This window comes from Lepidochelys kempii, chromosome 2 (assembly GCF_965140285.1).
Source record: "Lepidochelys kempii isolate rLepKem1 chromosome 2, rLepKem1.hap1, whole genome shotgun sequence".
Classification (NCBI taxonomy): domain Eukaryota; kingdom Metazoa; phylum Chordata; order Testudines; family Cheloniidae; genus Lepidochelys; species Lepidochelys kempii.
In genome coordinates this window covers 2,025,364-2,037,789 of record NC_136381.1, presented here as the reverse complement: position 1 = coordinate 2,037,789, position 12,426 = coordinate 2,025,364, and the positions used below count along the sequence as shown (strand labels likewise).

The window sequence follows — 12,426 nt, the reverse complement described above, 5'->3', positions numbered from 1 at the left end:
GACCACTGGCAGCATTCTGTCTGCACACACTTAAAAACTCCTCCTTGTCTAACTCTGCTAGCCCCAGATTTCCTCCAAAAAACAGAGCTGCCTTCACTCCCCCAGTGAACTGGGTCAGTCTTTTCACCAATACAGCCTTCTTCCTCAGCTGTGGGGTGCTGTGCAGCTGATGAAGGGTTCTTAAACCATTCCCAATCATCATTCACATCTTTCTGATTAAATTCCTCCTCCCTGCTGGCCTGGCTCTCACTTGTTTTCATCCTTGTGAAATTGGCCTTAGTAAAGCACCATGTCTATGTTTTACTGGTCTGGACTTTACCTGGCTGGATCAGGCCATGGTCACCTGCACCTGAGCTCCCAGGAAGTTCTAGTCCTAGGATCAGTCCCTCCTTCTCTGTCAGCACAAGATCTAATAAAGAATTCCACAGGTTGGCTGCAACACTTCGAGTTAGGCAATTGTCATCGAGCAGGTTTAGAAATTCCAAGGCTGTTTCCATATTGGCAGCATGAGACCTCCAGCATGTGCCACTCAGAGAGAAGCCCCCATAATCTGCCCCCCGCCCAACACATTACAGATACAGAGTTAAGCACCCAAACCCCAGTGACTTTCAAACCCCTCTGCCAGTCCCAGCCAGCGGGAGTAGGGCTGATGTGGAAACAGTGCCAAGGCAACCTTACCTATAAACATGGGTGCTGCTGCTCGAATGTCAACCCAGTTGCTCTTGAAGTAGAAGAGGTTGGTTGAAATCAAACGATTCAGCATCTCTGGGTAGTTCTGCATCTAAAGGGAAAACCAAGGTAATGAGAACGAGCTGGGCTCCCAGGGGCACCCTGCTTCCTGCGGAAAGGGGCAGCCGTGCAGGGCATCCCCAGGGCTAAGGCATTCCAGCCCCCACAGGGTCCCCGCCATCCCAGCCCCAGCACAGACCTCTGCTGTGCCAAGTCGCACCCCCAATGGGCTCGGTCAGGTTCGTATGAATGTGCCAAGGCTCCTGAGGCAAGTGACCACGTTAAGGCAAAAGAGAAATGGGAGGGAAGGATCCAGGAGGTCATTAGCCTGGCCGGGAGAGTAGAGAATGGGCCCTGTGGGCACTCGGCTGCTCCCTTTGGAAAGCAGAATGTGCCTATGGGCATGGCAGTGACTGGCTGGGGCGTTCCGGGAGCTACCCGGCTACTCTGGGCACCCTTCCAGGCAGCTCTGTGCCAGGGCACATGCCTCCTGTGGCATCAGAGCCGGGAGCCTGAGTCAGAAGTGGACCAGGGTGCAGCCTGCCGGGTTGACAGAAGAGCGACTAGTCTGCTCAGCAAGGTTCAGAGAGTGTAACGGTCCCTTCTGGCCGCAAGGCATCTCCTCTGCCCTCTGGTAGATCCCTGGCCAGACGTTTCACCCCCACGGGCAGCCCGAGGACTCGGTGAAACTAAAGCACGTCAGTGCTCAGGACACTACGCTGATGTGTGCCACGGCAGAGAGGAGAAACCAAGGGGCCAGCAAAACGCCCAGTGCCCCGGGAACCGAAGAGGTGACGTGTGCCCAGATGATCCTGCAGGCAGATCTATGCCCCACGCTGCAGAAGGCAAAAAAGGCAGAAGGCCCCACGCTGCCAGTCTGAGCTGGGAGAAACCCCTTCGCAGCCCCTATGTCTGGCCATCAGACCCACCGCAAGACCCACCAGCCAGGCATGTGAGAGAGGGTTCCCTGCACCAGCTCAGAGCACCAGGGTCCCATCTCCTGCTGGGGCTTCAGAGGAAGGGAAAGATTCTTTCCTGACCCCTGCACGTGACTGGTTGAAACACTGGAGCATGAGAGAGTCAGATGAACAGGTCAAGGGCAGTGCAGACTGTCTGTCCCCCCCCAGGCTGCAAAGGGAGTGGTGACAGGAGGTCCACGGGGTCACAGAGTCCAAGGCCAGATGGACAGCATGCAATGCTGCAGCTTGAGCCAGGCAGCCCTGACCTCTGCACCTGGGCCAGCACTTCTGTTCACTCCGTTGGGGCATCAGAAAAGGGCCAACTCCAGGGACTCTCGAAAGACCCCCCCCCTTTCAAGGGGGGGACCAAGCCGCTGTCATGCTAGCGCCACTACTGCCGGGGAGCGTCAGCGTCTTCCTGATGTCCCAGAGGGGCTTTGCTCTGGGTCCTCCAGCTCACTAGGCTGGAAGTGCTGCTCTCTGGCTAGCCCCAGGGCATTGCAGTGCTGGCTGTCAGCAAGGGTCAGAGTGGGGCGGGCTGGAGCAGGTTAGTTTCGCCCCAGCAGCGACTGCTCGCAGGGCTGTCAGCCACTCACTCCACCCACTGTGAAGCCAGAGTCTCACTCACCAGGTGTTTGCAGACATCGTTCATGAACTCTCCGTAATGCAGGCTTCGGTCTTCATGCAGGTGGTTCAGAAACATGTCACAGAGCCCCTCGCAGCCCATGTTGGGGCCACACATGCGCAGAGCAAATTTACAGGCCTGCAGGACAGGGCAGATGAGGAGACCGCAATACCATGTTAGTCACTAGAAACTCACCAGCCCGCAAGTCTCCTTCCACCCTGGCAGAACATTCCATGCCCAGGGACCAAAAGCCCTGGTTACGGGCTCCCAGCCATAGGAGTGCTTAGCAGAACACTGTCCTGGCTGAGCTCGCAGGCCAGCATGGCAGCTGCGCTTGAGACACCAGCCAAACGCCTGCTGGCCCCAGTCTAGCAGCAAGGCACTCACTTTGATGACCTCTGGCTTTGGATCTTGGAGGTGAAGCAGCAGCGTCACCAGCCCATTCAAGATCTGCTCAAAAAAGACGTCTTCACAGTTCCCAGCACTGAACTTGGTCAGGTTCCCGAACAGAACGATGGAAGACGTGCGCAGTTCGTGGTTTTCCTGCAGGCAAAGGGCACACAAGGCGAGTGTCGCTGTGATGGAGAAGCACAAGAGGATCACAGCAGGCACCGTCTCAGTGATCGGTACAGCCCCACTCCAGCTGCTTGCTCCTGGGGACACCCTAGCATGAGGGAGCACAGGAATTGTTCCCTCCTCGTTCACTGGTTCCTTCCCACCCAGCCCCCCAACCTGCTGGCCGTCTCCAGTTCTGAGCAAACAGACAGCAGATGCTGGAGCTTTCTCACGATCCACTGGCTTCTTGGGGATTGGGTGAAAAGCAGAGAGCAGGGATGAGGTTTCAACCTCCCCTGCCTTGGTTCCCTCCTCCGTAGAATGGGGCTAACAGCCGCCCGGGGCAGAGATCCGCCGGCTGTCTGGACCGTGCTGGGAGTCCCCTGGATGGACATTACTTTAGCACAGAGAAACAGTCACCTGGCCCTGCTACAGACTCAGCTGCTACGTCTCCCACAGTACGTCACCTGCTCCTGCTCTGCCATCTTGGTGGGTCTTTCCTTCCTGCCCATGGGCACAGAGCGTTCCTCTCCCAGCCCCCGTAAGCCACAGCCAGCATGCCAGGGTTGTTCCCTCTCACCCACCCCCAGCTCCCACTTCTCTTTACACAGGTGTGCTAGCACACCAGGGCCTCGCAGTCACGCCCACGAGGCACCAGGCTTCTCACGCATGAAGGACCCTGCTCCCAGCTGGCGGGCAGAGGCAGGGGAAGGACCAAGGGAACGGTAGGGAAGTTGCGAAGCCTCCAGCACTAGTGGGTCTGAGAGGGACTTCAGTGCGGGCAGACAGAGCTGGGCTCCGGAGGAGCACAAGAACCCATTGCATGGCCACCTGACGGACGGGTAGCTGAGGCTGGGAGCAGCGGTGCGGGGCGAGCAGGGCTCTGGAGGCAGTGACTCGCGGAGACTGCAAGAGGGGCGTGACCCGATTCCACCGGGGCATGCTGGAGTTCAGCGGCAGCACGTGCTGGGAGGCCAGCGCAGGGGGGGCAGAACGAGGATCTGAGCACCAAGGCGGAGGGAGCAGGGGATCGAGCTATGGTTTGACACAAGGGAGGAGTTGCAGGCCTGAGTGCTGGGGAGGCGGGTGGCGTCGGTGACAGCGTCAGGCAAAGGGAGAAGGCGGGAGCTGGTTTTGGGCCATGGACAGTTCGGGAGGGCAAGCTGTCCCTAGAGGGGGTGTCAAACAGGCGGGATGGAAGAGAGGTTGGTGGCAGAGTGAGCTCTGCGAGCCATCAGCAGAAAGTCCCCCAGGGCCGAGTGCAGAGCAGGAGAAGGGAGGATGCAGAAAGAGCAGCCAGAGGCAGGAGAGGCAGTGTCCGGGTGGCCCAGTGGGCACAGGGTGTTCTGGAGACGGATGCGCAGGACAGAGCCGAGGCCCTTAACCGTGGCCATGAAGAGGTCGTTCAAGACCGGAGAGTCAAGCACAAGCCAGAGCAGGAAGAGAGAAATCGGTGCCTGTCAATACTTTGGAGAGGTGAAGTGTAGGGGGAGGGGAGGGAGTGAGATCTTTGGAAAGGCAGGAGCACTGCAGGGAGGGAGCAAGTTTCTCAGAAGGGGAAGGAACAGAACAACCCGATGAGGCGAGGGAAGGGATCACAAGGCAGGTGCAGAGAAGGGCAGAGACTGGGAGAGCTCAGCAGACTCGCAATCCTCTCTCTGAAGGAGTCAGGAGGATCTGGTGCAGAGAGCAAGGTCATTGGTCTCACCACTTCCTGGGGGCAGGCCCTGTGCACTCGAGTGCCTCATGCTCTTCGTTAACTTGCTCCAGCTACATGCTGCTCATCTCCACCACTCAGGCCTTCAGGTACTCTTCTCTAGCTTTGTTCTTTCCCTGCTTTGCCGTTCCCAGGACAGGTACATTGCCGCCCACAGAACCACTGGCCTGGCCTACTCCCTTCTCAGAGGAATTGTAACCTTGAAGTATTGACCTGCTCCTCCAGCCTCTCTATCCTGGAGCACTAAGCACGTCCTCCTAGGAGGCCAAGCTAGACCGACTCCCTTCCCATGGTTAACACCGCTGGCCTGCTGCACACCAATGCCCCACTATGCTGAACCAAGCAACTCCCGCACACTGGTACCAGCAAGGCCATCCTCACCTTCCCCACTCCTCCCTGTGGCCAAGAGGTGAGCCCACAATGGCATCTACTGTCTAGCTTAGGATGCCACCTATTTACTGGGAATGGGCAATGGGATGGATCACTTGATTCCATTCCATTCATTCCCTCTGAGGCACCTGGCATTGGCCACTGTCAGAGGACAGGATACTGGGCTAGATGGACCTTTGGTCTGACTCAGTCTGGCCGTTCTTATGTTGTAACTTAGCCTCAGATGATCCCTGCTTAGCTACGAAGCAGCCCAGATCTCTCCTGGGTAGGACAACCTGCCAGGACTACACTAGCTTGTGGTCTAAAGCTCTGTGCGCCCCCTCAGCCCTAACTCCCAGCATCGTGCTGAATCAGCAGCTCTGTTCTCCGAGATGCTGGAGAAGGCTGACCCCCCATTTCAGAGCAGGTACCTCTTCTCATTACAGCCCCCAAGCCCTTTGCACCCTGGCTAACGGCTCACGCTCCCCTGACCCCAAAAACAGTCACGGTTCTGCCTTACGTTGTCAAAGAAGGGGCGGATGCGGATGGCAATATGGAGAAGCATGGAGCGGATGTCCCTCTCCTCCACGTGGTCCAGGAGTTTGGACAGGCTAGACATGGCCTCCAGAGCGACCACGTTGTCGGGATCATCCTTGTCGTCCATGCCATTGACCATGGAAGCCAGGAGCTGGGCCCCGTGTTTCCTCACCTGCAGAAGGAAGTGGCACATTAGAAGCACTCCCTGCTGTGGGACACATGCCAGGATATGTGGGTGGGATCCAAGTGGCACCCTCAGGGAGGTCATGATGTCACTGCCACATGGAAGGATTTCTCCTAGGTGGAGCTTGTAGCATCATCTCTAAGCAAACGTCACTAGCACTTTCTATTACGAAGAACCAACAACAGGGGCCTGTAACTTTGCCAGACTAAGAACGGAGCTTGTTTCTTTTCACGCCTGACAGTTTCAGCTAAAACAGTTCTGAAAAATGGCTGAATGAGGTTAGGGAAAAAAGAAAAAACCCACAACATTTTCTCCTGCCCTGCCGTCCCCTCCAATGCTTTGGCACAGGGATGTGAAATTTGGCAGGGTCACCCTGGCATCACGGATGTGCCTTTTGCCATCTCCATGAAAATCTGCCCAAACGTGGCCCAGGGATAAGAAAAGTCAGTTTGCACATGCTCAGTAGAGAGACTTGTTCAGCTGCTAAATTCTCTGAAGATTCTATCTGCACTGAGCATGCTCCAGCCCAGAGCTGTAGGACTTCCCTGGAATTGCTCCTCTCCATGACCGGGCTGCTGCGGGTCCAGATACAGGAACAGAGCCGGGAGACTTGTGCTCTCAGTGCCCCCTGCTGGTGATCAGCAATGTGGTTTGAACACACAGGGATGGGGCAGACAGCCTGCAGGAGAACATGTGAGGGGTGGGACAGAGCACAGCTCACTCCAGAGCCTGGAGCTGAACCCAGGGACCCTGAGTCTCCCCATTTCTCTGCTGTCTGCAGATAGCTGAGAAAGCCACTGGCAAAGCACATCATCCCCTGTAGTTACTGATCCACAGAGGAGACCAGCCTACTACGGCTACCAGTTACTCCATCAGTGCAAGAAGTGGACATCTGTGTTGTGGAACAATCCTATGTGAGGACATAACTAAAGCCCGTGTGATAATGTATAGGAACAAGGAAGCCGAATTACGTTTGCACCAAAAGACTCCATCCTGACCACTCCTACCTTCTGGGGGCTTGACTTTTGCAACCTAACCACCTGCGGTGTAACGGATGTAGTAATACAAGCCTGGGGCAAAGCTTTCGGAACACTGTGGCCATCTGGCCACATGCGCCCTGGAGGACCGGATGCCCCTCTGCAGTTGTAAATGGATACAGGGCCTTTTACTTCTAGTTCACCACCTCTGTGCAACCCAGGTCAGGCCAGCCCTTGGATCAACTCGTAGCTTCCACAGGGCACCCGACCTTATAAAAAAGACATGGTCACTGCCATGTGCTCCATTTTATTGGCATTAAATGCAGCACACACACCCCGCCCCCGGCTCCTGGCCTGGTGCCAACACAGCCGTGTGCTGGGCAGATGGTGGGCGTGCTGCTCTGGGCATGCAGAGCAGGTGTAAGCACATGCAGCCACTCTCTCGGCTGGGGAAGTTCATTCAGTCCCTGCTTGCCCGGGGAGCACTTTGCTCTGCTCCCGGCAGGAGAAGGCGGAGGAGCTGGATGCTGTTACAGAAGGGACTGACTATGGCTACGCCAGCAGAATGGTATTTTTAGTAGCTACTTATATTTTAGTGTCAAGTCACAGTAGCTTATTGTCTGTCTTAGGGGTGACCTGTCCATGACCTCTTCTTGGGGTTTGGCACAAGCCTGAGTGTAGGAACAGCGCTTGCCAAGTCACTGTGCTGCCGAAGATCAGACAGCAGGTACAGAAACCCGAAGAGTGCGTGCAGGCAGTTCAGGGCCACGTGACAGTCAGCAGGGCTGGGCTCCTCTGCTTACAATGGGCTGCGATGCAGATTCCAGGGCGGCCTCTCAGACAGGAAACAACGGTTTTAAAACAGTCATTTCCCACTGCAGGTGTAACTGGAAACAAGCGGCAACTCCTCACTCTCCCAGCAACCGAGATCTCACACGCTGTAGTTGCTGGGAACAGCAGCCAGCCACCCCTGCAACCGGCTGCATCAGAGGAGATGTCGGAGTCGGGAGAGAACAGACAAGTCTGACCGCAGGCCTCGAGAGGGGCAGACACCGTGCTAAGGTGGGGCTCTCCGGATTCCCATGATAAGCATCCCTGGCTGTCAACGGAGGTATCCACTGGCGGACAGAGTAGAGCAGGAATCGCCAGTAACCAATGGAGACAAGTCTGAGCACTTCTCCCAGTGGCGTGCTGGCTTTCCTTTGCACAGCCTCCTTCAGCTGGCGCCTGACCAGGGCCCAGCGAACTCGGGACTTCCCAGGAGGCTGTAGCCTGAGCTCCAGAATCTGGGCTCATGTTTTAAGTTAAGAAACCTTCAAAAAATGGGAGTCAAATCAATCAGTGCCTGCCTGAGTCTCTGCAAAGAGCCAGAGACAATAGTTGGGGGTGGGGGGTGTTTTAACCGCCCCATTCATCTCCCTAGGGTGTCAGCAATCAGGGGTCAGAGCCAACAGTGCTGGCATCTCCCTTTGCTGCCGATCAAAGCAGGTCCCGGAGGACGGTGCTGTCCGAAGAGCTGCACGGTGCTAGTTGCATGAATGGGTGGAACCTGGGAAAGCAAGGGTCCTTCCCCAATTTGGGCAGTACTCCTGCCCCTCCCCCGACACCTCCACCTAGTACAGGTCAGACACCACCCCGGGGCAGCAGGCAGGAACACGCTTTAGTCTGGGGCCAGACAGAAGTACCCTGGCTCTAGCGAAGAGAGCCTGGAGCCAAGCAGGACCATTCGCTCAAAGCCCTGGGCTCCTTTCCAGTCAGCATCCAGGCTGCAGCTCTGCGTCAGGGGGATTTCTTGGTGGTGCACTAGTGCACCAGCCGCTCTCACCTTGTCCGGCGACCCAGAGGAGATGTTGCCCAGCCCCCGGAGAGCCAGCATGCGCACCAAGGTACAGGGGTCCTTCTGCCTGCCCGTCATGTTATCCATCATGGACTCCAGGAGGATCAGGTCACTCACCACGCTGCTGTTCAGAAGCTAGAACGGACAGACAGCCTTGGTGTGAGGCACTGCCAGGCTCCGCAGCGACCTTCCCCAGCCAGGCCACATCAGGGGCAAGGTCATGTCCAGTGCTTAGAAGTTCCTGGCCCTACACAGTGTAAAATGGACTCCTGACCTTCCGGCTCCCTTGCAGAGAGGCCAGAGAGCCTCGCTCAGTGACCAGTAACCCCAGAGATGTCCCCAGCCATATACCAACCTGCACAGCTCAGTAACCACACAGCTGCTTTCCTCTCCAGGGAGCTCTCATCCATGCCCTGGCTGGCTGGGGCAGGAGGGCGCCCCAGGCCCATGGCCTTGCTAATGCACCTTAGCCCAGTGGAGAAGAGCTGCCCTCTGCCTCCAGCTGGCGGATCTGTGGCATGCCCACCCATGAGTGGTGCAAGGGGCCAGCTAGCCTAGGGGCGACAGGAAAGGTTCCCCAGCAGAGCGGCTTGGTATCACACACACACACCTTTACTCACAGCAGACGTTTACAAGACAGCGACCCAGCCTTGCTTCCACCCTCACCTCTGCCCAAAGCTGCCTGTGTCCCTTCTCTCCCCAAGAGAGAGGGGACACCAAGGCAGACGTTACACTGACCCACCCACAGGAGGGCAGTGAAGGGCTTTTAGATCCTTAGATGGAAGGTGCTGAGAAGGGCAGAGTACCTCTGTCCCGGGGGCAGCCCTAGTTCCTTCCTGGAAAAGGAAAGGTTAATTCTCAGGAGGGGTCCTGGAATGAGACCCTGCGCAAGGGGGCCTGCAAATGCCTCTCGCTCCCTTATGCATCCCCGGGGCTGGAAACCAAAGTGAGACGAACTGAGAGCGGGAATAAGGGACAAGTTGAAGTGAGGGTAATTAGCCACTGAATTTACCAAAGGATCTAGTGGCTCCTCGGCCACTGGGAGCCTTTAAAACCCTGTGTTAGCTCAGCAAGATCTGGTGGGCTTCAGACGGCAAATACCGGGCGAAAGGCCCAGGGCTGGGTGCGCAAAGCGCCAGATTGGAGGACAAGGGCCCCCTCCGGTTTAACGCCAATGAACGTTTGGCGTCAGGGATTAGCAGCTATTGACCCAGCTCTTCACGGTTTCCTTCCCACTTACATGAAGAGAGGGGCTGGAGAGCAAAGCTGAATCGAGCAGACCAGAGCTAGTTACGGGCAAGCAGTTCCTCCACGCAAGGGCTGTCAGCACTCAGCACCCCACGCCCGGGAGGCTAGCGAGCGGGAAGTCGGAGGAGACCTAGCTAAATGGAGATCACAGGGCCGCTCTCTCAGTGGGCTCCAGGCCCACCCCCTCAACTTGAGGGTGATGCTGTGTACTTGAGAGGAACGCACTGCCAGGAGCAGCTAGACACCCCACAACAGAGATCCTGGAGACCTCTAGGTCCTGGGGGAGCGTGTGCCAGGAGGAAGCACCACCCCTGCCCATCAGCTCATATAAAAGATACAGGCCAGCGGTGGTGTCCGCCCTGCGACATGGAGCTCAGAGGACAGTTTGAGTCGCATTCCAGGGCCAGAAGGGACCACTGTGATCAGCAGTCCGGCCTCCTGTGTAACAGGTCACAGAACCGCCCTAAAATCTCCCGAGAACAGAAGCTTTGCAGGGACTGACAATGGCCAGTGACGGAGAATCCACCACCACTCTGGGGAAACTGGCCCAACAGTTAATGGCCCTCGCTGTTAAAAGTCTAGGCCCGGTTTCCAGTCTGAATTTGTCTAGCTTCAACTTCCAGCCACTGGATTGCGTCAGACCTCTCTCGGCTAGATTGAAAAGCCCATTATCAAAAGTGTGCTCCCCACCTAGGTACTTACAGACTGTGATCCTGTCACCCCTTAACCTCAGCTAAATAGACCGAGCTCCTGGAGCCTCTTGCAGTACGGCAGGTTTTCTAACCCTTTACTCATTCTGGTGGCTCTTCTCTGACCCCTCCCCACAACTGAAGAAGGATGCTGAAAAAAACTGGACAACAGAACTGGACACTGTATCCTCGCAGTGGTCACGCCAGGGCTCAGTACACAGGTAACATAACAGGGAATCAGCAGAGAGGTTAACACACCTTTGAACCCGAGTCCCCAGGGGTTTGTATGGTGATCTATGGACCCAATCACAACTGGTGGCCAAGGAGATCCCAGGCAGCCGCCTTGCGGGGGTGGGGGTGGGGAGACGGACGGGACGATGACACTGACTGCATCTCTGGCTTGAGCTGCACTCACCAGTGACCGCAGACCACTCTGCCCAGGGAGAGGTGCTACTCTCGGCCAGGCTTGCAGGGGCCTCAGGGAAAGCGTCCATCCTTTACACCCTGCACCACGATCGCACACGCAGGAGAGGCCTGAGGGCTCAGGGGAAGCCTTAGTACGAGCTGCAGCTTGGGCCAGCAAGGCCACCGACTTCAGAATCTCCCCCACGCCCTGAAACTGCTCTGGGGCAATTAAGCCACTGCAGATTTGGGACCCAGCCCCAGGTTGGTGTCTAGGTGGGTTCCCCTCCCCCACTCATCCCCAGGCTGGATACCGGCCAGGCAAGCGAACTTTTGGAGGGTGGACTAGCTCCCTTGGGCCTTTGGCAGCTGTTTTGCTGGGTCAGACCCGTGGAGCGTTGGAGATCCAGGCAGAGCACTGGTCCTCATGACTAACTCCAACAGAGACCGAGCGCCCCAAAGCAAGGTTGTGGCTTTGAGAAGAGGCGAGGCCAGGGCCACCACGCACACCTTGGATCTCGTTCCATTGGTGCAACACCATAAACCCTCCCCTAGCACTGCTGGGTCTGGAGAGGGAGAGGGACCAGGCCTTCGCACTGCAAGAGGGACAGGGAAGGGCGAGAGCCAGCGGCAGATGCCCAGGCAGGTCTGGCAGCACAGCTCTACCACGCCCGGCGACACACCATGCCCCAGCTGCTTGGGGGCCAGCCCACACCTCCCGACTGCCGCTTGGTCAGGTCAGCCCCTGGCAAGGAAGGGACAGCAGCTCTCACCTCATCAGCTTTCCGAGAGGGAGAGACACAGGCGGCTGCTTCCTTCCCCACAAGCTCGAGGGCGAGGCAGAAACTGCTATTTTAAACCCTGCAAGGCCCGAGAGCCAAGCGCACTCGAAAGCTGAAGCAGATTGTGGGGCGGCAGCCAAGAGCAGGGCCATCAGCCCCCCCCCCAGCCACACAGAAAATAAAAACAGGGCCCGAAGCCCAGGCTGCTCGAACCACTGAGCATTTACGAGGTGGTTAGAAGCAGGGCTGGAGCTCTGAGGATGGCAGGCCGCGCTGCTCTAGGGAACATAGACCACGGCAGCAGCCCAGTGTTATAAGAGCGCATTACGGTCGGCTGGCCTTGTAGCAGGAATGGCCTGAGTCACCTCATTCTTTACGGTGGTATGTAAGGAAGGGTAAGGTTATGTCTTGCTGGCTCCTGGCCCCGATGTGGTAAGAGCTGGACTCCTAGGAGCACGTCTATGCCATTCCCTTTAACGGAGGGCCAGGGAAGCTGAAGGGGACTGATCAGCAGCACCAGCCTGCTGGACTCAGCACTGCCTCTGGGCTCTGCTAACCCCTCGCCCCGGTGCCCAGGAGCCAAGTGGGGCGCCCCGGCCCTGCTCACCTCAGCGAAGAAGGCGGTGGTGGTGATCCTCTGGCGGTCATACACACTGTTGAGCATCGGGAAGAGATTCTTCACAATCAAAGGGAGCTTGGGGCCAGCGTGTTTAGCCATTGCCCTGGAAGAGAACACCCCATTACACGGCATACAGGGCAGGCTGGCTGGCGGCATTTGCCTTTTTAACTCAGTAGCACAAGAATCAAAGTAATCCC

At 57.1% G+C, this 12,426-nt stretch overlaps 1 protein-coding gene across 7 annotated transcripts in view; it reads right to left on the bottom strand.

Annotated features, from left to right (window-relative positions):
- The window catches only part of MROH1 (maestro heat like repeat family member 1), a 111,611-nt gene that overhangs the window by 9,277 nt on the left and 89,908 nt on the right, over positions 1-12,426 (bottom strand). For all 7 annotated transcript variants that reach the window (XM_073329839.2, XM_073329843.2, XM_073329838.2 and 4 more), the window contains 6 exons: positions 12,218-12,332; positions 8,478-8,624; positions 5,475-5,663; positions 2,701-2,856; positions 2,317-2,451; positions 679-781 (listed from right to left, as the gene is read on the bottom strand). In XM_073329839.2, the coding sequence (XP_073185940.1) occupies positions 679-781; positions 2,317-2,451; positions 2,701-2,856; positions 5,475-5,663; positions 8,478-8,624; positions 12,218-12,332 (845 nt within the window). The remainder of the gene's footprint in view (positions 1-678; positions 782-2,316; positions 2,452-2,700; positions 2,857-5,474; positions 5,664-8,477; positions 8,625-12,217; positions 12,333-12,426) is intronic.